Consider the following 27,645-nt stretch of genomic DNA (forward strand, 5'->3'; position numbering starts at 1 on the left):
ATAATGGTGATCCACTGAGAAAAATCGCTTTAGCTATAGTCCATTGTAGCCCGACTCCTGAGGGTCCACTTAGGTTTTCTTTGACGCTGATTGTGGTATCTACAGCTCGAGTAACACTTGCGCTTGAAATACTTGAAGTTTCCATATTTTCTATCTGCAAGTTGGCCGCGTGGGGATTCCCCTTCCTCTTGCAGCCACTGCACGGTTGCCAGAGTTGCCATTGACACCTTTGTAATTTTTTCGGACTTACATTAGCTAGCAAAATCAATAATACCTTTTCTATTTTGACTTTTATGAAAGAATTACAAGTTTTAAAGAAATTACCCAATTTTTCCAAGAGTATGGTCTGTTCATAGATATAGGAAAGTGACCAATTGCTTTTGAATGGGATTATCCAAGGGTCGTCATTAACATACAATGCAACAAGATTATTACCTAAAGTTTCGGAATTTAAATTCAGGTAAAATTGTGGTCCGTAATAGAAAATAATTTTATACTTACCTGTGTTTAATATTCTTTGGTTTGGTATACTACTTAGTTTAAGTTTATTAGTAATCATTCTTATTTCGTGTTTAATATAGCGTGTGTTGAATCGTGTGCGAATTATGCAAAATATTTGTGAGTCTAGTGTATCTCAGGAGATGCTCTCTCCCAAAATGTAGAAAACACTATTCTATTGAGACTAAGGAAGCTATAAACGATGTTTATTTGACTCTCATTGAACGTGGTGCCAGCAAGCAAGCATCTTTAGAACAAACGACCACATGGACGAAAATTTTGCAACATCAACTGTATGGAAAATTGTGAATAATCCCATTTCAGCGAGGAAAAAAAGAAGCGATGCTGAAATTTTCTCGAGTGTAGATGAAAGTGATGAAGATATAATACGGCGTAAAATTTACCAGTTATACGAGGAACAAAGCGTGCCTACATTAGATATCTTAATTAGGAGGCCTGAAAAAGATGAAACCGGTGTTAAATGTGGCAAAACTACCTTATGGACCACCAAAAGGCAAGTTTTAATGGAATCTTTTAGAATTCGGAAATGGCGACTGGAATATCTAGAAAACATTAGTATTTACAGAGAACAACAAAGGCCAATTATTTACTTGGATGAAACCTGGTTCGACACTTATGATACCCCGGAAAAGGGTTGGGTTGACTCAACTGATGGGCCATCACAGTGGCAGTTAGATAATAAGCTCTTTTAATAGAAACTAATTTTTAACGGATTGTGACAATGACTTTTTCAAATTTCATTAAGTCGTGTTAGGTAAAATCACAATTACATGTAAAATTCGAGCCAAGATCTTTGTTTAAACGATAATAGTTTTCGACTTAAAACAAGAGTAACAATTTTTGAGGATTTGTGATTCTGCTTAAGGCAATCTGGTCTATTTTGCAGTCAGTCTAAATAAATAAAATACAGAGAAAATTAAAAAAAAAAATCTAGGTAAAGTGCCCTCTAGTGGCAGATTTCTGAAACACTTTTATTTTGTAACGATGACTTTACGAAATCAGGGCTGTGTGGAAAAGACCAGCTTATAAATATTACGATTTCGAATTTTTGTTACATGACTTACTGTCATTATTTTACCACGTTGACTCTTCGAGAGATTCGCAAAGAAATAATATAACAATTGCATGCAAAATTTAATGGATAATATGGGGGCGGGCTCTTCAAAACTTTACAAATCTTCCTTATTTTCTTATTTTACTTCACTTACTTCGCGACGCAGCTTCCCAACATTTCTCTCGGCGTACCACAAATCGCACCCCCACCCTTGCCGAGCACGGCTGCGCCCTCGACAAAATCAATAGGCTCCGCGCGGGGCATTTCGCGAAACCGGGTGGGGGTGTGTGTGTGTGTGTGTGTGAAACGCACACGCACGCACGAGCGCCGCAAAAACACTCGGAATCGTCTGTCGCGGGACGCGGTGGTCCGTTTGATTTCGCCCTCTACCCCAGCGCGTGTGTATTGCGCGACGATATTCTGATAAAACGCAGTGTGCCGTGGAATCGAAACGTCCGTGGGACAGAGCCGCCTTGACATACGAGGGCACGTGTGACTGCTGTCTAGCCATTAATTTGCTTCATCTTTTTCGAGAGACGATTGCAGCGGGCGGGAGTGCGACGAGAGGGATGCGATGACGTCGCCAGGGCAGACGACGCTGACAGGCGAACGTTTCGCGTGCTACGGTGAGTCGCTGTCAAAAATTAACCAAGGGCGCCAAGGGCGTGAATTTGAGTCCGGCGTTTCCATGAATGAACCGGCCGTAGTACTACGGGCGCCGTTGCCAACTCGCCGGTTATTCGAATCCCCCGGATTTGATAAAGATTCCGCCGGTTTTTACGAAAATGCGTGAGGCATAATCCAAAGACTTTGTTTTTTTCAGGGGAGGAAAATTTAAACCCGCACGTAATAAATGTTTAGTCGCGGGTAGATGGCGCCACTCGAGGTCTACCTCCCGTTTTATTGAAACGGGAATCGCGGGAGAGGCTCGCTTTATGTGCTTTTTTCGATTGCTCTTGAAAAGTTTGGATTCGACAGATACTGGAGCAACAGAAAATATAAATTGTTTACTTGCTACTTCGGCCATGACACCAAAGCAACTTTGCAAACTGCGCAACGTAAATCACATAAATCAAGTTGCCTACGACTTAATTATACTAGTTTTACACTGACAATAAATTCATGAAATAATTGATGAATGAAGTTCTTATATTTATTTTATTGATTTAAAGAAGTATAGCTAACAGGAATGAAACCCAACTAACAGGTAGGTTGTAATATAAATTATAGTTGCAGAGGCTTTGCAAGCAATGATGATACCACGAAACTTAACCGAAAGTCTAGCCTAACATAAGCGTTAACACTAATAAAAAAACAATAGATTAGGAAAAGACTAAAACTAATAATTAATGTTAATGGGGCAATAGCATGTTTACCTTGGTATTGGATTGAGAAAAAACTCTACATTGAGAAAATATTGTGAAAATTAAAAAAAAATGTTCTTGGTGAGGGCAGAAAGAATTTGTTATGTAGTCTATATAATAGGTCAGAGCAATCAAACAAGTTATTTAAAATTTTTAAAACATTTAAAAATTCAATAGTATTGCTTGTGAAAAGCATTGTGGGCGTTATACACCGTCCAACTTACACAATACATACTTCAAAAATATACGCTAAATGTCATTGCATTGCACTGATGCATACTGCAACTTACACCTGATTAGGTATATAATATAGTGAAAATTTCGAGTCAAATATTACTCCCAAGTCACAAACTGTTAGAACGGGAGAAAGTAGAGATAGTGGTAAAAGAGAATACATTACACTTGGTTATAATAAGTTGCAAGTTATTATTTAGAGATTGATTTGCTCCAGACTACGCTGGAGAAGTAAGACAATCCTCTGAACACCCGATTTTTTTTTAAATTTTTGTAATGTAATTAACGAAAATGTTGAATAATAATGGCCCCAATATTGAGCCTTGAAGAACGCCTGAAGAAGCAATGTATTCATCGGAAGTGTCACTATACAAATAGGTCAAATAGAAATAGCACGAAGCTTGTGGATTTGAATTTTGTGATCTAGGTGATCAAACGATTTTGAAAAGATATATGACGACATATTCCCGAATTTGAAGCGAGAGAGTAATTAAATTGTAAATATGAATGACAGGGATCATTACACAGAGTGGACAACTTAAAGGTTATTTTGTAAAGTTTTAAGACCTACATACCTTGAATATAATTAAGAATATTTTAGAAATTGTAATAACAATTGTGATTTTAAAAAAAATATTTAGAATACAACTTCATTTGTAAAGTTTAATCAACATGCTCCTAGTAGTCAGATGAACTACAATCGTGGAGTTCCAGATATATAATCAGGGGCTCTACAGTGTTGTCTAGCATGTTATCAGTTTCCCACATTCTTTCTTCTATTTCAATCACATGTGCAATGTCTTACTCCATTTTTTACAATCTTTATTACCTCTTGCAATAGAGCTTCAACGTCTCTCATTTAAAAAAAAGGTGTAGTGTCTTGCTATCAACTCTTTTACTTGTGCCCTCTTCAATTCTATGTGGGTTAATTTGCAATGATATGACGGAAGAGGGATCGTTATATTTCGTTACAAAGAGGTTTATTCAATTTCACATCCACGTTACATTATTTATGACTATAACGGATCCAGGAGGAATAAGATCTAAAATTTGCCCAAAGTATTATTCGAAAACATCATCAATGTGGGTAATTATTATTTTTTTACCGTTGCCTACTGTTTTTTTATTCCAGATATAGTCCTATTTTCCCTTCCAAATATTTGGAAAACGCAGTTTTACTAATTCGTTTTTAGCAACTAACTGAGGAATACTAGCTAATTTCAAAAACGAACTATGCTAACAACTATAATTCTAATTTTAAACACTAAGGCACAGGTAGGTTAACTACCTACCGGTCTCCCTGCCACTCTCGGGATTCTGGACAATAATCATCTGTACATTACTACGCCTATGGAGTACGGCTAAGACTAATAAGATTTACAGTTCAATAATGATTTATTGCTTTCTCACGATAATAACTTTTTCTACCCGGTAGTGAGTCTGCCCTTGGCTAGAAAATAAAAATTAAAGAGCGTCGAAAGCTGTTTAAAAGAGTTGCAAAAGAACCATCAATATAATATATATAAATAGTTCTTGAGGATGTGAAGAGAAACATTTGATGAAACACAGAATAAACAACCAGAAGGTTGTCTCTCTCAAAAATGCTTGACGTTTCACAAATTTCTAATCCATTTTGATACAGATAGATGGCAGAGCAGTATTAAATAATATAATAATAACATACGAACAGCCACTGATCTTAACCGACGCGTAAAATGAATGGCGGATGGCACTGCATCGGCGAGTTTAATCTTTATTTTTACGTTACGTAAAGTTTCCCGCGAAAATTGAAAGTTGTCCCTCTAGTTGTTCGTCTGTTCTGTGACTGAGTCGCGTGAAAACGTAGGCAAAGAAAATCTACACATATTTTTGAGAAGTTTGAGAAGGTTTTGGTAAGTGCAAAAGATAAACTTGTGGAAATCCTAAGATTTCTAGTCACGGATGAAACTTATCGAAAGTAAAGGTTTCAAATATCAGATATTCGCGTATTTGTACCAAAAGACTAATTATAATTATACTTTGTGGTCTACAGTAAAAAATTGGTTAGGTGTGCTTGTATATTAGTTTATAGTATAACAACCTACCTTTTTGATTTAAAGAGGAAATTGAAATGGCAAAAATTGACGAAAATTATAACAAGTTCTATTCCGTGTATAAATTTATCAAGAACTTGGTAAATTTGTTTGAAGGTAATTTGATGAACCACCTGGTTGACCCAGCCTGTTACGCAATTAAATATAAATTAACTTTCTAGCTCCACATGTAAAACACATATGGAGATAAAATAACGTATGCAATAAGTAATAAATTTGATATGTTTTTAGTTGGCCCACATTAAGGGCTTTGTTTGAAGAGTGGTCGACGTCATGTCACAGAATAGATAGACAACCAAAAAGTTGACTATCCAGAAAAACGGTGAAGTTTTACAAACCGCCACTCCATTTAATAGAGATAGAACGCAGAGCCTTATTAAAAATATTTTCGTCAAATATAGTCAGGAGTGTATTTAAAATTGTTTTGTTGTAAGTTATGGAAGGTACTACATTTATATTTATTCAGCGCTTCATTCCTATTTAATTATTGACTACTACCTTCAACTCAAAATGTTTATGCATTTATACAATGTATCTACATTATCCAGATGAACTTCCCTGTGATAAGTAATTTTCCAAATTGAATCTCTAGGCAGGTAAACAAGAATTAGGTTAGTACTATTTCAATCGCAGAGCACTTCAACATTCCCTTTGTCGAAATATTTATTATAATTGAAAAAAAAAGAATTTTATAAGTGTTGCTTTTGCCAAGCCAAGCAATGATTTGTGATGTTGACATTTATTGAAGAGTTCCTTCACTATCGCGGAAGAATAAAAAAATGCACATACAAACAATCACTGTTCGTGGCCAAAGCGTAAAAAATGTACTGCATCGGCGAGGTTTTCTTTATTTTCGGTCAGGAAAAGTTTTGCGCGCAAACTGGGAGTTCAGGTTGTTCGTCTATTCTGTGGATTTCAGCACACATGTGTTTAGTTTCCTCTAGACTTATTTTCAAACAATAAAAGCTAACCAAAAAAAATCCAAGCAAATCAGTAACGCATAACCATAAGGCTGTAGAGACTCCTTTCAATATAATATCGTCTACGCCTTCCATGTTCCCAAAAGCTTCTTTAAAGCTGTGAATTCTATAGGTCTATATATAGCAGCAGTCGATTTATCAACAAAAAAGGATCCTGTCCGGCTTGCGAAACCTCCGACTTTCGCTTTCAGAAAAAAAACTTTGGGCAAAGTCCCTTCGCACGGCACCCCCTCGCGTACGCTCAAAATACCCGAGAAAACTCCGGCTTCGAAAAACTTAATTTGTCCGAATCCAATCTCGCGACTGATTGCATTAGGCCGTCGCTTTTCAGTTCTCCTTTTTCGAACCGGAAAACTCCTGTGTGTGTATATATATACGTGTCGTACTCGGAAAAACCTCCTCAAAATTTATGTTGCAAGTTTTCGGCCAGGATTTCGGAGACGCGTTCCATAAATTTGGGGCAAGTTCGTCTTTGATAGACGGTAGGAATTTATCGCAGAAGTGGAGGGGGAATGGAAAGGTGGGAACTCCCTTTTTTTTTTCGCGTAGATAGATGAAGAAATTACTTCAAAAATAGAAATTTGTGTCATCTATGACAATCTTAACGAACATTTTTCACAGCTTAAGCCTTTATTATAAAGTAACGGATATTTATAAGAGGTTTATAAAAGCATAAAAGGGGATCCACACTCACACAGTGCTATTTAATTAATTGCACTAGAAATACTAAAACTTTGCTGCCCAACAATACTGCCTATTCGTACTCAACTGTTTAATCTTTGTACTGGATTTATATTTGTATTGTATTAAATTACAATCAGGATTTTCTACGGCTAGAGCTTTGCTCAAAGTTTTGGATGATATTCTTCAGCAGCTCATAAAGGGAAAACATTTGGTCTTATTAGATTATAGTAAAGCTTTCAATGCCCTGAATAAATAAACTAAAAAAATGCTTAGAGTCGGTCTTTAAATACTCAAATGATCGTGGCTTGAAATTAAATCCGAATAAGTCTTCATTAATATATTTTGGGCCCGCTGAGTATTGGACCGCCCAAAACTTGGATATATTTATAAATAGGGGTTAAAATTCCAGCTGTTGACGAATGAAAAACTTGGGTAACATCTTTGATAATGAACTCAGGCAAAATTCCCCAAAAGACTAATATTAATCTCCGCAATATCTATAAAAGTAAAGATATTCTAAACTTTAGATTTAAAAAAATCTCTGTGAAGCACTGGTTTTGAGTTACCTAAATTACAGTAATTTTGTATATGGACCCTGTTTGAATGTTTTGACAAAATATAAATTACAAAAAGATTTATTGATTGATTTATTTATTTATAGCCTTAAACGAAGATATCATGTAAGTCATAAACTTCACGATTTAAAATGGTTAAATATATCGAGCCCAGAAGAATTACATTTTGCTTATTTTCTTCTGAAAATACTTAAAACTTGACGCCCCTCATATTTGTTGGAAAAACTGTCTTTTAGAAATCCCTCTTCAATTATTAGTATGAAATACCTAAAATTAAGAAGTCTAAAAGTTGCTTCTCGCATACATCTGTTAGACTACTTAATAAATATCCTCAGATTAGCTAATCACGGAATGTGCTTCTAGATTGTTATCAGTTCTCTTTATTTGAAATTGTTTTTTTAATCGTTTTTCTTTTTTGATTTATTGCTTGATTCATATCTTTGTATGTAAAATTGGTATACCAAATTAAGTTTGCATTATCTTGTTACATACTCGGTTAAGTTAAGAGCTCAGCTGACCTTCGGCGAGCTTAAAATAAAGGCGATTCTATTTGATGGTGATGATAATCAATGGTCAGTCAATCAAAATTGTTGAAAAATATGTAAAATATATAAAACAACATATTATGCGAAATTTAATCAATATTGAATCAATGATGCGATGATAAGAGCTATTCCTTTTTTCACGAATTAGTCCATCTTTTCAGTACCCGCCTCGGTAGTTTCTCGTGGGGCGTTTCGGTCTTTTAAAAATATTTTTCTCCAATTTTTCTACTTCAAATAAAGCACTACGGGTATCCCACGACACAGCTGATTCCTACACAGCTCAGTTGTTTGGCTCATCTGCTCTTTGCTCTATTCCAATAATAACAATAATAATAATAAAAATTGTGCCTAAATTAAATACCTAAATACGTAAAAGAATATCAGCACAATTCAGCAAGTCTGAACATGTTATTTCATATTACAATAGCAGTGTTCCCTAACATCTTTTGTTATTTGCCAATGGATAACATCACAACACAACAAGTTACATAGCAACGAAATTTGCTAAGTAATGGGTGTTTTTTTCGATGTAAAGAACTTTAAGTTGGCATTACTGTTCAAGATCGCGACCGACTTAACAGCTGTCAATGATTTATTCTCAGTTTGGTTTGGCAATTCATCATGAATAGACTCACGCCTGAACAACGCTTGCAAATAGTGCAATTTTATTTCGAAAATAATTGTTCTGTGCGGAATACGTATCGCGCACTACGTCCATTTTATCGTCGACAAAATCGTCGCATCAGAGCAGTTAATTCGATTAACCATGGAACTTTTACTCTTATTGATAACTCGCATCCCCAGAGACGCCGGACGGTGCGTACAGAAAAAGCTATTGCTGCTGTAGAGCGTAGCATTGAGGAAGACCCGAATGAGTCCATCCGCCATCGAGCACAGGAATTGGATCTGTGTCCATTAACTTTATGGAAAATTTTGCGGAAGGATCTTGGTTTACGTGCTTACAAAATCCAACTCGCGCAAGAATTGAAGCCACACGATCATCAAGTAAGGCGTAGATTCGTCGAATGGGCCCAAAACGAGATTGCCTTTCTTCCCGATTTTCATAAGCGAATTTTGTTTAGCAATGAAGCGCACTTCTGGTTGAATGGTTAATCGTATGTCGAAACATCCAGAAAAACTGACTGTTTGGTGCGCTTTATGGACTGGTGGAATCATTGGCCCGTACTTCTTCAAAAACGATGATGGCCAGAACGTTACAGTCAATGGTGATCGGTATAGAGCTATGATTACTAACTCTTTCATTCCTGAATTGAATAACCATGATGTCCAGGAGATGTGGTTTCAACCAGACGGCGCAACATGTCACACAGCTCGTACCACAATCGATTTATTGAAAGACACGTTTGGTGATTGCCTAATTTCACGTTTTGGACCTGTGAATTGGCCTCCAAGATCTTGTGATTTAACACCGCTAGACTACTTTCTATGGGGCTATGTAAAGTCATTGGTCTATGCGGATAAGCCACAAACGCTTGACCATTTGGAAGACAACATTCGCCGTGTTATTGCCGATATACGGCCACAAATGTTGGAAAAAGTCATTGAAAATTGGACTACATCCGCGCCAGCCGTGGCGGTCATATGCCAGAAATCATATTTAAAATGTAATGCCACAAGATTATCTTTCGGATAGATAAAATTCATGTCAATCGAATAATTCATCGTTGTTTTATTGCAACTTAAAGTTCTATACATCGAAAAAAAACACCCCTTATAACTAAAAAACATGTAACATGTTAAATATAAGTTTGCTATATAGCAGTGCATGGCAAAGGAGGTCGTTATGTTTTTGAAGTTATAGTGTTGGATAATTGTTTTCTTAAAGAATGACACCTAAACCAAAATGAGAAAAAAATATATTAGGAATCCTTAGAAAGTGTCCTAAATCGCGTGATAATATTCCGACACTGAATTAGAATCCTGGGCCAAGTTGGTTCCATTTTTGACTCTCTTGGGGGGCCAAATGGGCATTCCCAATGAACTTTCATGCGCGCTCCCAAGCGATCTCCCACGAAGGATAGTCAAATATCGTCTAAGCGATTTTCCCACCTCCTTTGGTTTCCACAATTTTAAAAGATAAATAAACGACATTTGCCCACTAAGAGCTTTGAGTTCATTTTTCGATTACTTTCTTGTACCGGCGGTTTTCATAAATACCTTTTTGGTAACTCATCTGGTAACTTATAAAACTATAAGTATTCCAAAATTACTTGCTAAAAGACACACACGTAAATGTTATTTACGTTTCCACGGCGTTATAACAACTTGAAGGTCCATATTAAAGTATAGATTTTTTAAAAATTTTATATTTTTTCGAATTGACTTAAAGACCTACGTAATAAAGGAAAATATCGCATTTAACGCAAAATATACCATTAATTAATTTTAATTTTCTGTGTTTTACCAAAATTACGTCTTAGAATGCTCATAACGAGAGCGTTTTAGTTTTATAAGTTTTATATAAAATTGTTCGACAAATTTTTCGTGCCAAAAAATATTAAGTCGTGGTACGAAAATTCCATAGTTTGAGTTTTGGTTAGTTTTAAAGTAGAATAATAATAATATCTAATTATAATAATATATAATAATAACATACAATATAATAATAATTAGACAAAACACACACACATAAAATCAAAAATCAAATAAAAAATATTTTTTAAATTAAATTTTAAATTTACTTTTTTCCCAGAATCTGTCAACAGACAACTTGTTCATATCGTCATTTTTTAAACTTCTAAACATGGTCAAATGAAATCGAAGTAGACATTACTTATGTACAAATCTTAATTTGGCATTATTTTACCTGAAAGTAAGTTTTTCACATATACGCTTAGGTGTATTGATAACAAATGAGCAAATAATGTTTATAAACATTATATAATTCATTCATTTTTGCTGATACTCTCTCATATTTACGTAGGCCGTTATAAATCTACAACATGAATTTTGGCAAGGACAGTAAATAAAATGCTATTACCATCCACGTAAAACCGTTTAATAAACGAGTGACTTAAAAAGTTTACCGAACGTGTTGCGTACTATACTTTTTGTACGACCGTTAGTTTTTGGGTTCATTTTGGCAAAACAACACGAATCAGAATTGACGAACGTCAAAATTCAAAGCGTGGGAAATATCTCCGAAAACATCCGATTGCTCGTAAACCCGTGCTGTAAAATCCCGGAAATGTCCGAAGTGGCTCGGATTCATAGGAAACGAAACTGACGTGGTAAAGTGACGCTTCCCGCACGCTAGATCGGTGTGTAATTAGGTATTTTACAGACGGGAGTAGAAAATGCAACAAGTGCGGCAAACGGCATTTGACTCACGACTTTATTTGACACGAGAGGAGCGAGTTTTTAATAAACGAGTGAGTTAAAAAGTTTACCGAACGTGTTGCATACTATACTTTTTCTACGACCGTTAGTTTTTGGGTACATTTTCGCAAAACACAAATACATTCACTGACATGACTGTCAGAAGACCATACAACAAAATATTGTTTTCCTAAATTTACGCCCCAACGTCTAACATTCAGTTTGAAGTTAAGTTCCTCCGTCGACTCTTGCAGCTTTTCGGAAATTTGAATTCGAATGTGAGGGTAGTTATTTAGATTTAGTTATTTTTAGCTTCGATTATTAAATGTAAAAGATCCGTTTTGAATTGTATCGATATGATAATTGAAGAAAATTATTTCAACTTTAGGCTCTCGAAACTTGTAAAATGTAAAGCGAAATTGAAATTTATGGAGATGATTACTGCAGCGAGCTTACGTCAAGTACCGCTTTACATAACAATATTGTTGCTCGCAGTCGCAAGCAATCAAGAAGAAAATGGAGCGAAACGAGGGCGTTTTCTTAACCTCTTTGTTAAAAATAAAAGAACAGCAAAAGTCTTCTATGGTGCTAAAAATTCTTCAAGCTTGCCTTTATAGGATTTTCTTTTTATATATATAAAACAAAAAAAAAGTTAATTGGGCTGCCTACAACAACGAATGGCGCTTTTCTTTTACGCTGCGTTTTGTAAATCCATCCAACATTAGGTATTGGTAAAAAACGTTTAACTTTTTGACTTAAAAATCTTTAGGAATTCGTGCACAACAATTTGATGTATTGTTATTGACCACAGTGAGTCACAGCCAAGCGCCAGCCATGGCGCCAGTTTCGCTCATGAGAGGGGTAGGGGTCGTAGATTTTATATCCACACTCTTGCCTTTACGGCAATCGTTGCGCTTTGCGGTATTATTTTTATGCGGCTATTAACTTATCACCACTTCAGATTTTCCTCGGTGGTTATAAACACAACAAGGAAGAGTATAGAAAATGTATTTTCAAACGAAAAAGATATGTATAATTTCCTACTTATTGGAACAAATTATTCTATTGGGAATGTTATTAGTAATTGTAATAACATGCAATGTAGCATTAAAATTTAGAAATAATTACCATGCATTTGCATTTTTCGAGAAGTGTGCTATGCACAAATATTTTTCAAAGTTGTGATAATTAAGGGAGATACTATCTTACCTATCTATCTTACTGTTGCGGCAGTCTGTGTATTTTTTTAATGTTAACTAAAGTTTTTGGTATGATTTTACGCTTATTTCTGGGGTAAGTAGAATATTAAGAAATATTCATGTGTCCTAAAAATGCCTCCTTCAGAAGGAAGGAGCCCAACAAAAATGTTTTTTCTTTATTTATTTATTAAAGTTGATACTGACAAAATATTGGGCTAAAATAATTTATTTTCAATATTTTTGCTGCAACAATAATTATTCTCTGAGATAATTCATTCTCCCGCATGAAAATTAATGGAATAATTTATGTAAACCTCCAAATAACTACAAAGTATTTTTTTAGTTTAAACAGGAGTTCCTTTTTTGCCGAATTGTCTAAAACATATTATTGTTTTCTGAAAAATTAAAAATATCCCCATAGGAAAAAATCTAGGGCAAAATAAGTTGCACCTCTCTTTTAACGACTCCCCTATATAAAAAAATTAAATTTCATTTAGGTATTCTCATTTGAATAATAATTACACAATAAAAGATCTTTGAGGCCTTTCTACGTACACTGCGTGCCAAAAATAAAAGAAAACGAATATTTAGTAAAATAAATTCTAATTAATGAAAATGTATAACGGTTTATAATGACGTCTTTATGACGCATGAATAGGCGAAGAAGGCTATGGAAACAAATTCCGATGCATCTCACAAAAAATGATTTTTTTGTTATTCCTAATAGTTAGCGTTGTACGCTTGTATTATTGACTTTGAAGTTTATCCACAAAGGTGAATCTTATTAAGATTGTTTGAAAGCAAAATGGACCAACGAGCCCATAGGATGAGAAATATTTCCCTTGAACAATGTACCGCATGTATCGCTTTCCGCTTTGGCGTGGTACACAATCTGCAATATTCAGAGCACTGGTACGATATCGAGACTCTGGTAGAAACCAAAGAAGATCTGGATAAGCTCGAATCAGGATAACAACAAATAATCAAGATCCACAGCACAGATTTACCACACTCCTGCACCTGCACTCCAGCAGGAATTCTCTTTTCTGCCGTATTATTCAAGAAGGATAGCAGAAAACAATATTACTCTCGCTAGCTAGCAGCTGCAGCTGGTCCCCTACTATCCATAGACCTGCGAAATTTGTGGAAACAGCGAATGGAGCAGTGTATTGTTTTCTGACGAATGACATTGTGCTTTTTTGACGATGATGACCGTAGAAGAGTGTATGAATGCAACATTGTCGAAACTGACAGCTACAAAAGCGGCTCTCCTATCTATGATCGTATGGCATTAGTTGGGGGACACGCGGATTTAGTTCTGGTTCAGGGAGGTCGTTTACCATCTGACCGATACATAACAGACATTTTAGAACCCTATGTAATGGTATGTGGCCCATTTATTGGGCAAGAAATGATATTCATGCACGATAATGCAACATTACCTCCGGCAAGTGGGAGTTAGAACTTTAACTTCCCAATATGAAACCTATGGGACATCAAAATTCTAATTTGCTTGACCAGCGCGAGGTCCCGATATGAACCTTATTGACCACTTATGGGACATCAGAAACCTAATTTCAAGTATGCCAAGGACGCTGTGAAGCAGTAAGGAGTTGCAATAGGCGATATTAAATTTTAGTTTATTAACAAATCGGAAAATAAAATGTGTGTTACAGTACACCGCGTATATAATTTGATGTCTCCAATTTAAAAATAATTTTCGTTGTTTTTTTCTAAATATATGATAAAATATTTATAAGCTGCAACTGAATGTGGCAAACAAGAATTTTGTGCTGTAACATTTAAGATATATTAGAAATTAAGACAATTGCTCCCCTTAAGCTTACTTATTTATTGTGAAACTTATTCAATAATATACCGGGTTAGTAAAACGTGCAGATACGCTTAAATATATCCAAAACTGACAAAGCTGAATATTTATAATTCTGGTACACTGATACACATCTACACATATACACATGTTCAAAAACCTGCAACAATCTGAGATATTAAGAATTTTTTATTAAGAGTGCATGTTTCAAAATTCCCAGGCATCGAATTCTATTGTTCCAGATTTCGCAGTTTTGGAGATATCTAAGCGTTCCGATACTTCTTACTAACAACCATGGGATATTCTAGATATAGTCGGGGCGATTTGTGGTGCCATAGTTGGCAATAAAGTGCCAGACAGAATAAAATAGATTGTTCATCTTGCTTCCACTTATACTTCAACAGAAGTTGTTCCGCCCTAAATGTCTATCTGATCAATGCAATTCAGCCGCCACGATTATATTACTTGGGAGTAAGAGAGACAGAATTAGTTATAATTGTCATTTATTAATCTAACTAGTACGCTCATACTTAGAGATGTGCTCTTTAATAATATCTGAATATTTAAGTAGGTTAATCTACATAAAAAAAATATAACAATTTGTTAAATAAACTATTGTCCGAAAACTGTGTCCATAATTTAAACAATACCGTATAAAATAAAATTTGCCAATTGTAGATATACAAGTAAACTGTATTTAGTTTGTATTTACGATGAAACGTCTTCATCAGCAGAGCCAAAATTGAAACTGATACTACTAAAAAGTAATCCTTCATCAACACTCATTACAAGTGTATTTTCTTTTTTCCAATATTCTTTTGTTATATTTTCTGTATGTGTTATACAACTGATCCAATTTTCTTTGCTAACTGTCCGAAGAGCTGCCTTCCAAACAGATACTACTCAGTATCATCGTGCCTTGCCTCACTTACAATATTTTTATTAAAAAATATTTGGCACTGAGCCGACACCAATTATATACATGTAAATTACGGCAAATTTGTTTTATAAATTTTGTCAATATTTATCAACTCACATTTGAGACCATTTTTTGGGTAATTAATCCGATTATTGTACAACCACCTTCGCTACGTCTAGAATGATATCGTACATTATCTATAAGAATTAAAGACGACCTGTCGAGTTTCGGCAGCATTTTTTTTTTGCAAAAATGCGAGCCCGTTTTGTAATGATTTTGGTTTTATGACCGATTATGCCATCGCAAATCGTACCTACTATACTATAATTGACATTTTTTCAAAATACACAAACAGCTGACGATTTTTTCAAAATTGACTCTTCTTTTAACCGAACATTGAAATAAAAATTCAACACCTGAACAATTTCAATTGCTATTGCTATTGTCAAAATTGATACATCAATTCTTTTGCGGACGAACAAAGATTGTTTTGACATAAATATTTCCGCCTATTGATATTTCTGGATACATTTTGGCTTTCCATGGTTACAGAACAAAAATTAAGCACTCGTATATAAGCCACCCGAGTGAACGATTAAGTTTTGTTGTTGACTAAGCCAAAACAACTGAAACCGGCAAAATTGCGAAAAAATTAATATTCCGCCCTCTTGGTCCACGCTGGGATTCGATCTTTGATCCAGAAAATAGGTTAGTGGTAATTGGCCAATGGGAACTGACAGCGGCATGATAAAAACCTTTTGTTCTCGCGGGATTATATCCTTTATAGCGCCGATGCGGGGCGTAGGGGTGGGGGCCCAGCGAAGTAACTTCCAGAGATGAATGGAATGAAAATACCGGACGACAAAAGAAGTCGCGTAATTATTCCCAAATGCGTATTCATGCAGGCTCCCACCCTCTTTTAGTGGGGAATAACCATTATTAAAGCCGCCCTTAGTCTTATCGTGAGGTTTTAGCATATAAAATATTAATATCTATTATTCTTTTCTTTTTTTGCAGGACCGATTTAAGGATCGTCAGTGAGGCCGTCCAAAGCAAAAGCCTTAACAACCTCATTATGGTGAGTGTCAAAAAGTTTTAAATTCGTTTCCCTCCAAAGAAACCAAAAAGAAATATTTAATTTCAAAAATTCGACTCCAAAGGGTGCAGAACGTCAGTCTCACCTAGACCCTATGTAAATCCGCCACCGCCTCGTTGGAAACAAAGAAACCAAAATGCTTTCTAGGTATTTTTTTATAAAATGTATACAAAAACGCATCTAATATGTGATTTTCCTCCACAATATAAATCGGTAAACTGTGGCGGCGAATAGGGCCCCCAATGTCGGTCCCACCCAGTAGATCTGAAATGAAAAACGACGTATTTGACATGTGAAAATTAATAACCTGTTCTGTTGCCTATGAATCGCAGTTAAATACACAGTAACTAAAGTTCTTGGAACAGATTATTTCCCGAAGAATTTCTTTATTTTTTTTAATATATTTTATATAAGTTGAACATCGTTATATTTGGTACCGAGTAGTTGGGGGTTTCTTTAAGTATCTGCTGAACTCGGAATATTTATAATCCAACTTCTAGATCGTCGTATCGTTCAAGCCTATAGCCCGTAATATAAAAGAATGGGGTTTGATATTTTTTGACACCCACTCACAGAGTTTGTATGTTATATGTTTTTTTTCTCTATTATCTTCTAAATGTACTAATAAAAATAAAGAGACAAATTCCTTTTTAATCCGATTTCAAAAACATATGACAAACAATCCGTAGACGCCCGTTCTGAACTTTCTTCTTATTCTAACCCATTTTGTCACGTCTTTGTCACTTTGTTGGATTTTATTATTTTCATTTCCACTGTTCGCATCATTTGCATGGCCTTTGTGATATCTCATCAATTTTTTATCATTCAAAATTCTAGTGGTTTTGTCGGCTTTCTTTTTACCATACTGTTGTGAGAAATAAGACATTTGTACAATAGAAATAATATTAACATTACTCCGTTAATTTAAAATTGCCGCCTCATAAAGATTGGGTGTAAGTCCGTGTTACTATTTGCAGCAATCTTGTAACCACTGTCACTCCCACCGTTATAAATGGCGGTCAGCGTTGTGTTTTTATTCTAGTTAACATCTTTTTGTTTTATAGTAATTATCTGTGACTAACAAGAAAATGCCGGCGACGAGATACATTAAGTGGTCTTCCATCCTTTAAAGTTTAAACTCCCCATCCTGCAAGTATAACAATTTTTTTAAAGCAAATTTATCATCCATGATCTTATTTCCCACACAGCGGATTAAATAACTTTTTCTTGCTTTGTGCTCATTTAAACCATATTTGTTTTCATCTTATTTCTTTCCTAGAACCACTTTGTTTTGCAATAGAATGTTGTTCCACATTTTAATTTTTCTGATGAGCCTACAATCTTGGTCTGAAGCTTGAAATAATTGAGAATAAATGACAGTTGTTACAGAAGCACCCAAGATCTTTCATTTCTTTCTCTAAACTTGATAAGCCAATAAAAGCGTATCCCATTGGTATCCAGTGCCCCGTTGCTATAAGTCTAACTGCTCTTTTATATATTCTAGCTTTGTAGTGTTTAGACATTTGTTCCTCCATATATTATCTTTTAGGCATCATTTGTGGTTTTCAAATTTCCATCGCTGGTTATATTTGCACCCAGGTATTTAACTTGTTTAACGATTTTCGTATCAATTTCTAATTTACTTCTTATCAGGACTTTAGATGTCATACATTTATGCATTATATATTGGAATGAATACGAGGTTAGCGCCAAAATTTCCCGGCCTGACATATATACAGCTGTAGTATCACGATAAAACTTTGTCTTCTTTTAAATATATATCTTAGTAGGCTGCGAAAAAAAAATTAACAGCATTTTAAACAAGACGTGTCGGAAAAAATGTCGCACATAACGCAAATTGAGTATAGAGCAGTCAAAGTCTTTGACAAAAGAAGGGTTAGCACCTAAAATTATTAAAGAAAAGCTCGATGGTGTGTACGGCCAAAGTTCTCCTTCCTATTCTATAGTGAAAGAATGGGCAAAAGGTTTTCGAATGGGGCAGGAGTCCCTTGAAGATGATTCAAGAACTGGTCGACCAATGGAGGTCATAACGGAAGATATTATTGCGATTGTAGAAGAGGTGGTATCGAATGATCGACGTTTAAAGGCCAAGGAAATCTGAGACATTACTAAGCTTTCTGATACAAATGTTCGTCGAATCCTGCATGATCAGTTAGGTATGCATAAGGTTAGTGCAAGATGGGTTCCTAAAAACCTTTCGGCTATTCAAAAAACAACGCCGTGTCGAGTGTGCGCGTTCTTTTTTGGAACTCTGTGGGTCGGAACCGAAGCCTGTGAAAGAAACTATTGTGACGGGAGATGAAACTATGGTTCTCTATTATGATTCTCTATCCAAAAAAGAATCAATGGAGTGGCGTCGTAAGGGTGAAGCACCTCCAAGAAAATTCAGAGTCTGCCAGTCAACAAAAAAGGTGCTGACCACGATCTTTTGGGATTGTGAAGGCATTCTTTTTATAGATTTTAAAGAAAGTAATACCATTGTAAATGGTAAATATTACGCAACATTATTACATAAATTGCGAGACTGTATACGTGTACAACTTCGAGGAAAACTCACCAGAGGCATGCGTCTTTTGCACGATAATGCACCTGTCCATACTGCTGATGTTGCAGAAGCTGCTAGTTTAAAGTGTGAGTTCCAACAGATAGATCATCCTCCGTATAGTCCAGATATGGCCTCGAGCGACTATTATTTGTTTGGATATTTGACAAAGGACTTACGTGAACGACGGTTTAACGACGAAGTTGAGTTAAAAGAGGCTGTTTTAGCTCATTTTGCAGACAAACCAAAAAAATATTGTTTTAAAGGGATTGAGTTGTTAATAAAGAGATGTAAAAAGTGTATTGAAGTTAAGGGGGATTATATTAAAAAATAATAAAAAATTGTTACTCTACTTTGTTGTTTTCATATTCAGGCCGGGAAATTTTGGCGCTCCCCTCGTATATCCATTACTACATTGTAAATTAATGGACTGATGCAATTATCATCAACAAACTAGGTATTTTTAAAATTGGGATGCAAATGAGTTTTATCCTGTTCTATTTTTAAAAAATACGTTGTTAGTTTTTATCTCCACTAAGATCATTTGTTTTTTTTTGGTATTCTGGGAAGGTAATAGAGAAAAAATTATACAACAGATCTGTAAAAAGTTTTAACATAGTCCTCTTAAACTCTTTGAATTGGGTGTCAAAATATAAACTATAACAGTCTACATTACCTTCAAAAACATACTCTCTCTCAAATCTGCTTGAACGTCTGTAAGATGATTTGGAATGGATAATTTGAAAACAAAATATAACTGATAAAGAACCGTTTAAAAACACATGATTCACACCTGCAACCCCGAGCCTCAATGTGGTAAATAAAATAAACTTACCCAGTGGTCGGTGTAATTTCCACTAAATACCGCTGGACCAAAACTCCTAGACGGGTTCATACTTGCCCCAGTGTAAGCGCCCTAAAAAATCACTGTGCTGCCATGCAATCAAGATAATATAGAACTTACCGCCCCTAAATTTAACACCACCACCAACAGTCCGATCCTGAGCGATACAGAGTCCAGCTTATCGGAGTTCCTTTCGTCCCAGGACGCGCATATGGCCAAGTTTAGTATAATGCTAAGGATGGTCTCCATCGCTAGGGCCTAGAAACATATCAACTCGTCAACGCGATTTTTGGACTTAAATTTGGGCATTTACCTGCCATACGGTGATCGAGGGATTCACCAAGTTGACGCAGACTCCATCGTTCAGGTGGTCGTCGTTGGTTACGACCTGCAAATCGACCAGACTTAAGCTCAATGCTCTTTAAATGCTTGTTGGAGGTGCGCAGGTGCATGTTGGTACTTACGAAATGAAGTCCTGACCCAGTCAACGAGCCTAACACTTGAGTTATGAGATAAGTCGGCACTTCAGTCCAAGTGATTTGTCCCATTACGAGCGCGGCAATGGTGACCGAAGGGTTGACTAGCGCCCCCGATAAGTGAGCGAAAGTCTGAAACAAAATCAACGTTTGGTGTTTAATAAAATAAAAAAGGAACCTTGCAGAAATTTGTACCGTCTGTGTTTTATAGTATTCGATACTAGTACTTTCGCATTGCATTTCGGTAGTTTCAACATAATAGTGGTAGTGTGCACGAAATAAACAAATGGAAATAACAATTAGGAATCAAAGTAAATAACAAATATTTAAATTATTTTCGTTATTTTGATTAGGAATGACACAAAAAACAACGAAGGCCAAGGAGTAGAAGAAGACACGATAAACATAAAAGGGCCAGAGCAGTAGTACCAGAAAAATATGAACAATCAATAAAAAACTGGGAGTATGTTAATAAAAGATTGGTGAAAATTAACCTGGAAATTAAAGGGAGACTCATAACAGTCATAGCAGTGTACGTTCCAACAGATGACGCCAACAAAAATGTAAAAACCGATTATAGACTATATTATTATGAAGCAGACATCCATCATAAAAACAAACAAAGAAAAACGCTGCAAATATTAGCAGAAATAAATAACTAAAAAAATCCTAAATGAAGCAGCATACGATTCACTTGGAAAATTAGAAAAACATCGTTAAGCCCGGGTGAATTGATGACTATCTAAGACAGATAATAGAGGAAAAGAAAGAAGCATACCAAAAGTGGCTTAGTACAAGAGAGAGCTAAACCTATGTGAAAACGTGGACAACGATAGGAGAAAGTAAAAGTAGAGAAGCCTGGAAAGTTGTCCCAACACAAGGAAAAACCTAAAAGAAAAAACCAATTCATCTCTCATAGATAGCAGCGACTGGAACAAATATTTCTATGAACTGTTAAAGAAACATAGGTAGCACGAATAGGGATTCGTTAGTTGAGAACACTATAGAAAAGTATAGAGTATAATGGCTGAAGAAATTGATCAAACATTAAGGGGAATGAAAAACTATGCAGTTAAAAGAAGCCTTAGCAGGAATGTTCACAGAATATATGAAGAAGCAGGAAACAGCACCAAAGTAGTGCAATATTTAGTAAAGTAGAAAATTATAGAGGACTGTCGCTATCTCAATTGGAAGGTTATACATACGGATTGACAGTGTCGAGAGCAAGCTGAACAATAATAGACGGCAAAGCGGCTTTTTATTTGAGACAATAATAGGAACACGCCATGCCAAACATAAACCAAACTATGTGAGAACTATAAGAGATCTATATAGCAATACAACGTCTTTTGTGAATATAAACGGAAAACTATTGAATGCATTCCCAACAATAGGCTTGTTTCAAAGATATTGCATGGCACCTACTCTGTAAAATATATGTATCTCAAGCTATCAGAAATTGCTCTGTGATTGTTACTAATTTGATTTTCGGCGACATAATTCGCCTTTTCTAATCTAGTAGGTTTAAGTCAGGCGAGGGAACTGGCCACGTCGAACTATCCCCTTGTTTGAAAATTTTCATCTAATCAGTTTTCAACACCCTGCCTTCATCATGCTGAAAGAACATTTCCAAGCGAGTGCGTATGGAATTATTCTTTAACAATTTGATCAGACCATTTGTAACGAAATTTAAGTAAGCATTAGCAAAATTAAAGGACCTATGATACCGGTCCGAACATTAATGGAGTGTGCTTTTTTTTTTCGAATATCCCTTAGTTATTCAGAAAAAAAAATTCCTGAGTGTCGTGAAATGTAGTTTTTAAAGAGATTTATTTTGTGTTTAGTGTGCAAGATAAGATCTCAACGATGAAACAAAACACAAAAAACCAAGATTCGAAAAAATTGAAAGTCGCCGGACTTTTTTTTGACAAAAAAACAGTATTTTTCTTTTTTAATTGGGGAACTAAAAAATTTCCAACTAAGATATATTTATTAAAAACGCTCTGTATATCAGCAAATGTGGGGGACGATGTCGGTGGCTGCGACAGATGATTACGAGTGGCACACAAATGAATAATTTACTAAATCTAATCGCGCGGCAGTAAATCAACCGTAAAATATTTTTACTCGATTCCGATAATTATTTATACTAGGTAATCAGTTTTTGTTGAAAAAATACTTAATCTCGCTTGTTTTATCGATAAAAAATTTAAAAGCGGGTCGTAATTCATTGCCGATAATCGATGTCTAATGGTTATTTCATTAAAATATCTGGATTATCGAGCTATTGATGTTTTTTTTTTCTTTTTCAGTGGACAGTTATCTTTGTTTTTATTTTATTTTTGCCTATTAATAGTAGAAAAATTGCGTATTTATCTACAAATACGGAAGCTATACGTTTTTTCTAATCCTCTCTAAATTTGTTCCAACTTTAGTAACTTACCATCAGTATTTTAGAGATGTAGTAGAAAAATTTAATATATATAAAATTTTCAAAAGTCGACAGTTACATTATAATAATACTTGACATTTTCGACGAAAAAACATTCCTATGAACATTTGGTCTTTACACTTTGTTATATTACAGACGACCCTGACGGCGATTACGTGTTTCTTTCGGTTTTTTTAAAAACCTATAGAACCCATTAATCGTGCCCCTGAAATATTTTCAATATTCTTATAAAATCTTTAAAGCATTTAAATCAATAATCTTGTAAAGGAAACGGTGACCAAATTTTAGTCACATTTATCTTTATAAACCAAAAAAAAGTTTTATAAATGCATGATCTACCTACGATGATTTTGGAATTACTAACAGTTTTATACTTAAATTGGCAAAATGGTAATTATAATAACTTTCGTAAGCGGTATAAAACTAAAATTAACCTAAAAACCAATTAACAACAATTAGTCAAATTAGACAAATGTCAATGTCAATTATCCAATCATTTCAGTTGTTTATTTATTTTTTCCTAAAAGAAGTTTGCTTTGTTTTTATTTTCGACTGTTGTTGCAAGCAGTCTTGACCTTGCCCCAATTTTTATAAAAGATGTTACCAACTTGAAAAAAACATTTATCATGACCTCATAACAGTCACAGTTTTAAAGTTTATAAGAGTTTTACGTAGTAAGCTACTAACTAACCAAAACTAACCAAAAAACAACAACAAAGTAATCGAAAAGTTTTGGACGCAATATTAAAAAACTTGAAGTTTTTGGTATTTATTAGACGTCTTGTAACTTGCAACTCCAATGGTTTTCGTATAAAACTATAAAGAGTAAAGTTCTTTGAACCCTTATAAATATATGTTACCTTAAGCCTTAAATGTCACACATATATAAATTTTACCATCTGTCTTCGCGAAAAACTCACTCCTGATTTCCTCTTAATTTTGTACATCATCATTAAAAAATTGTTTTTTTTAAGAACGATTTATTTTTGTGTTTGTATTAACCTATAAAACTATTGTTGCACATATATTGTTATGCAACAAGTGCGGCAAATGGCATTTGACTAACGAGTTTATTTGACACGAGCGGATCGCAGCGTAGCGAGTGTTTAATAAACGAGTGACTTAAAATCTTATTCTAACGATCGAAGAAAAAGTATAGTATGCAACACGTTCGGTAAACTTTTTAAGTCATTTTATCGTTTAATATAAACTCGTGAGTCAAATGCCGTTTACCGCACTTGTTGCATTATATACTATTACCGAACCTGTTGCATACTATACTTTTTCTACGACCGTTAGTTTTTGGGTACATTTTCGCAAAGACGAAGACATTCACTGACATGACCGTCAGAATTGACAAACGTCAAAGCGTGAAAACATCCAATTGCTCCCAAACCCATGCGGTAAAATCCCGGAAATGTCCGAAGTGACTCGGAAAACGAAACTGACGTGGTAAAGTGACGCTTCCCGGACGCCAGATCGGTGTGTAATTAGGTATTTTATAGGGGGGAATAAAAAAAAACTTTTTAGGTATTTTTGAAGTTTTCTTTTATAAAAAAAGACCTATACTCAATTCTAACTCTTCTTTCGTAATATATAATTTTCTAATATTTATTATTATTATTATTTGTGTCTTTCTGAGAAAAAGTGCACAAAGTATAATATGGGCCCTTCTGTTAACATGGGACACACAATGCAAGTGGCCCCATCTTTTTTTACAATTCTAATATACAATTAGTGAAAATGGCCTGCACTTTATATTCTTTTTGTAGTACAAATATCATTAATAAGTCGGTATGTAAACTTATTAAATTTTAACGTAGTAATTTTGTTACCCGTTGACCCATATTTGGATGTATGCTAATTATTTTACTGTCCATTGAAAAAAATGTAAGAAAGGCTTGGTCTCGGAATAGCAGTTAATAACCAAATAAAAAAGAAAATCTTGCAATTCACAAATCACCACCTCTTCACCATAGTAAAATTTCAAAAATGCAGACCGAAAACTTGAATTATAAGAGGAAGTTGATAAATTTCTTCTAATTGATGAAAACAATGACATGGAAGAAATTGATTAAGTTCCAAATAATGTTGCTGATCACTTCAAAGATGATATAAAGAGAGAATTATGAGTTTAATATCTGCTGCTCAGCATTTGGACACATGAGCAATGTTCTGGGACAGAAAATCATACATATGTTTGCGATTTTTATCTTTTTTTTTATTTAGCTATATTTTATTCTGCTTGTATTTTGTTGTGCATTTCATAAACGATATTAGGTATTTTTATTTATTTTACCAAAATTTTTCAAGATAAAATGTTTTCGTAATTCAAACACAAACTCTTGCATGCATGCATTTTTTTTTTCAGATATATTTTTGCGAGTTATTGAAAAATATGTATATATTTTTGAAAATGTAAAAAACGCAAATTTTATACTCTATAAATATACCTGGTGTTCCATTAAAAATAAGTTTGCTTTATAACTCAGAAATACTGAATATGTAACAAATTGCATTCTACGGAAAAAATAACAATATAATAGTATTTCACCTCTTCTATAAGTTTACTGATAACGAGGGGGTACCAAATGCAATCACAAATTCCCAAATTGTATCTTAAAAACTACGATTACTACGATAATGTCGTTAATAGCATCTTCAATTGTATTCTTTCTATAAAAATAACTGAGATACCCCGCAAAAGCATCCAAAATGGGACATCCGGTACAACAAAGTCGCGTATTTTCAATTCCTTCACCCCCTGACCGGTGTCCAAAACTCACCTGAATGGCAACCGCAACCGCCAAACCAGCCGTGAAACTGACATGCATGGACGAAACATTTCCCTGTATTCCGAAAGTGCATCCCACGCACGACAGGAATACCAGCAACGTCGTGCCGAAATACTCAGACAGACCGACGATCAGATGGCGCCACAATGGCGACCTCTTCTCCGCGCCGTAATCTGAAAAAAAGTAACCGAACGTCGAATGGTCTATCTCAATCGTTTCACGTGGCGAACCTTTGTTACCGTTTTCCATGTCGCATTACCGTTTTGGGTGGCCTCGTTTTTAGAATACTGCGCGATGCACCTGACGCGTCGTAATAACGCTTCTCGTAAAGCCGCCTTAATCCTTTCTTGATACGTAGACGCCGGCGAGCGCATTGTCAACGGTTTAACAACGTTTGCCGAAGGCTTAGGGGGGATTAATTTATGCGAAAAAAGTGTTTCTGTCAGAGTAGCGGGGCAAACAAAGATACCAACAGATAAGAATCGAAGTGTTCTCCTGCTCGCCAGACCTTCACTTGGTCGTGTTTGCTGTAAGTTGCATCAAAAGTTATCAACATCAAGCATCTTTTTTCTGAAACTTCTGAGTATGTTTTTTTTTTTAAAATTGAGCCTCCTATATTATTAATCAAATGTAGGCGGTGACTCCGCGTTCATGTTCAAACGTTTTGGGTAAATCATTTCAGAAAGGTGTGGAATAATAAAATTTAATTAGATATGTAAAGGGAAGAGAGTGGCTCGACGAATACATAAGTCACTTTCATTGTTTGGCATTAATTTCATTACAAAATCCTTTATTCCTGTGTGCCAGCTCTGTAAAATCCGTGAAATTTGTGAAATCTTTTTAAGTTATTGGCAGATTGGTGTCTACAGGTGTAACATTTGGTTGGACCGTAACTTCAACGTAAATTAAACGAACTTTACTAGTAGGATCTCTAATTTAGATTTTTGGAGTATGCAACCCAATGATTCAAAATTGTTTTCGGTTTTCATTGTAATTTTTTCATTAACCTATATTAATAATTATCAAAATTCCTTCCTAAATATCTGAAACATGCCCTTTTCTATAAATAAAATTACGTAGTTAAAATTATAAAGATAAATAATTTAATACAGGCAAAATTGTTCTATTAAAAATAACTGCAAGCGCACATAGGCAAAAAATATGACGCTAATTACATTATAACCTCAATGTTCAAATATTTACTAGTTATTGCCATATCAGTGTGTGATGCGGTAATTTTTGTGTGATATATATATATATATATATATATATATATATATATATATATATATATATATATATATATATATATATATATATATATATATACATATATATATATATATTCTCACGTATTGATTCACGGATGGAAAAATGTGATGACACTATATTCCGGGATATCATCCGTTCGCTCGTTGAACTCCGACTGGAATCCTGCAAATCGTGCATCCGACTGGAATCCTGCAGACGTTTCGCCAAAATCTCACTTGGCATCTTCAATGCTCGCGCTCCGAAAACGCTTCGAAGTTCGGATGCAAGATTTGCAGGATTCCAGTCGGAGTTCAACGAGCGAACGGATGATATCCCGGAATATAGTGTCATCATATATATATATATATATATATATATATATATATATATATATATATATATATATATATATATATATATATATATATATATATATATATATATATATATATATATATATATATATATATATATATATATATATATATATATATATATATATATATATATATATATATATATATATAAGGAAATATACATACTCATAAAAGTTTTCTTTTAGAAAGCTTATTTACTTTAGAAACTAAATAAATAAAAGAAAACTTTTATGAGTATGTATATTTCCTTATATATATATATATATATATATATATATATATATATATATATATATATATATATATATATATATATATATATATATATATATATATATATATATATATATATATATATATATATATATATATATATATATATATATATATATATATATATATATATATATATATATATATATATATATATATATATATATATATATATATATATA

General features: G+C 34.4%; 2 protein-coding genes across 7 annotated transcripts in view; one reads left to right on the plus strand and one right to left on the minus strand.

The window, feature by feature from the left end:
• Positions 1-27,645, plus strand: part of LOC132696097 (breast cancer anti-estrogen resistance protein 3 homolog) — a 105,599-nt gene that overhangs the window by 54,186 nt on the left and 23,768 nt on the right. For 5 of the 6 annotated variants that reach the window (XM_060660711.1, XM_060660707.1, XM_060660708.1 and 2 more), the window contains exon 5: positions 16,354-16,414. In XM_060660711.1, coding sequence (XP_060516694.1) covers positions 16,354-16,414 — 61 coding nt within the window. Of the gene's footprint in view, positions 1-1,863; positions 2,200-16,353; positions 16,415-27,645 lie in introns of those variants that run through there. The other variant, XM_060660713.1, reaches the window with a different exon arrangement.
• Positions 16,571-25,836, minus strand: LOC132696527 (aquaporin AQPAe.a-like). The gene is made up of 7 exons (XM_060661399.1): positions 25,793-25,836; positions 25,554-25,735; positions 20,304-20,447; positions 20,153-20,227; positions 19,960-20,097; positions 19,831-19,911; positions 16,571-16,696 (listed from the first exon to the last, which is right to left on the minus strand). The coding sequence occupies exons 1-7, from the start codon at positions 25,809-25,811 to the stop codon at positions 16,613-16,615; spliced, it is 723 nt and encodes a 240-aa protein (XP_060517382.1). The 5' UTR covers positions 25,812-25,836; the 3' UTR covers positions 16,571-16,612.

Source organism: Cylas formicarius, unplaced genomic scaffold, assembly GCF_029955315.1.
Source record: "Cylas formicarius isolate icCylForm1 unplaced genomic scaffold, icCylForm1.1 PGA_scaffold_1__22_contigs__length_36826433, whole genome shotgun sequence".
Lineage (NCBI taxonomy): Eukaryota > Metazoa > Arthropoda > Insecta > Coleoptera > Brentidae > Cylas > Cylas formicarius.

Coding starts and splice junctions, on each gene's coding strand:
- LOC132696527 (XM_060661399.1), bottom strand. Junction 20,448..25,553: donor CGGTTGCGGTTGCCATTCAG/GTGAGTTTTGGA, acceptor ATTTTGTTTCAG/ACTTTCGCTCACTTATCGGG. Junction 20,228..20,303: donor CTGGGTCAGGACTTCATTTC/GTAAGTACCAAC, acceptor GTCGATTTGCAG/GTCGTAACCAACGACGACCA.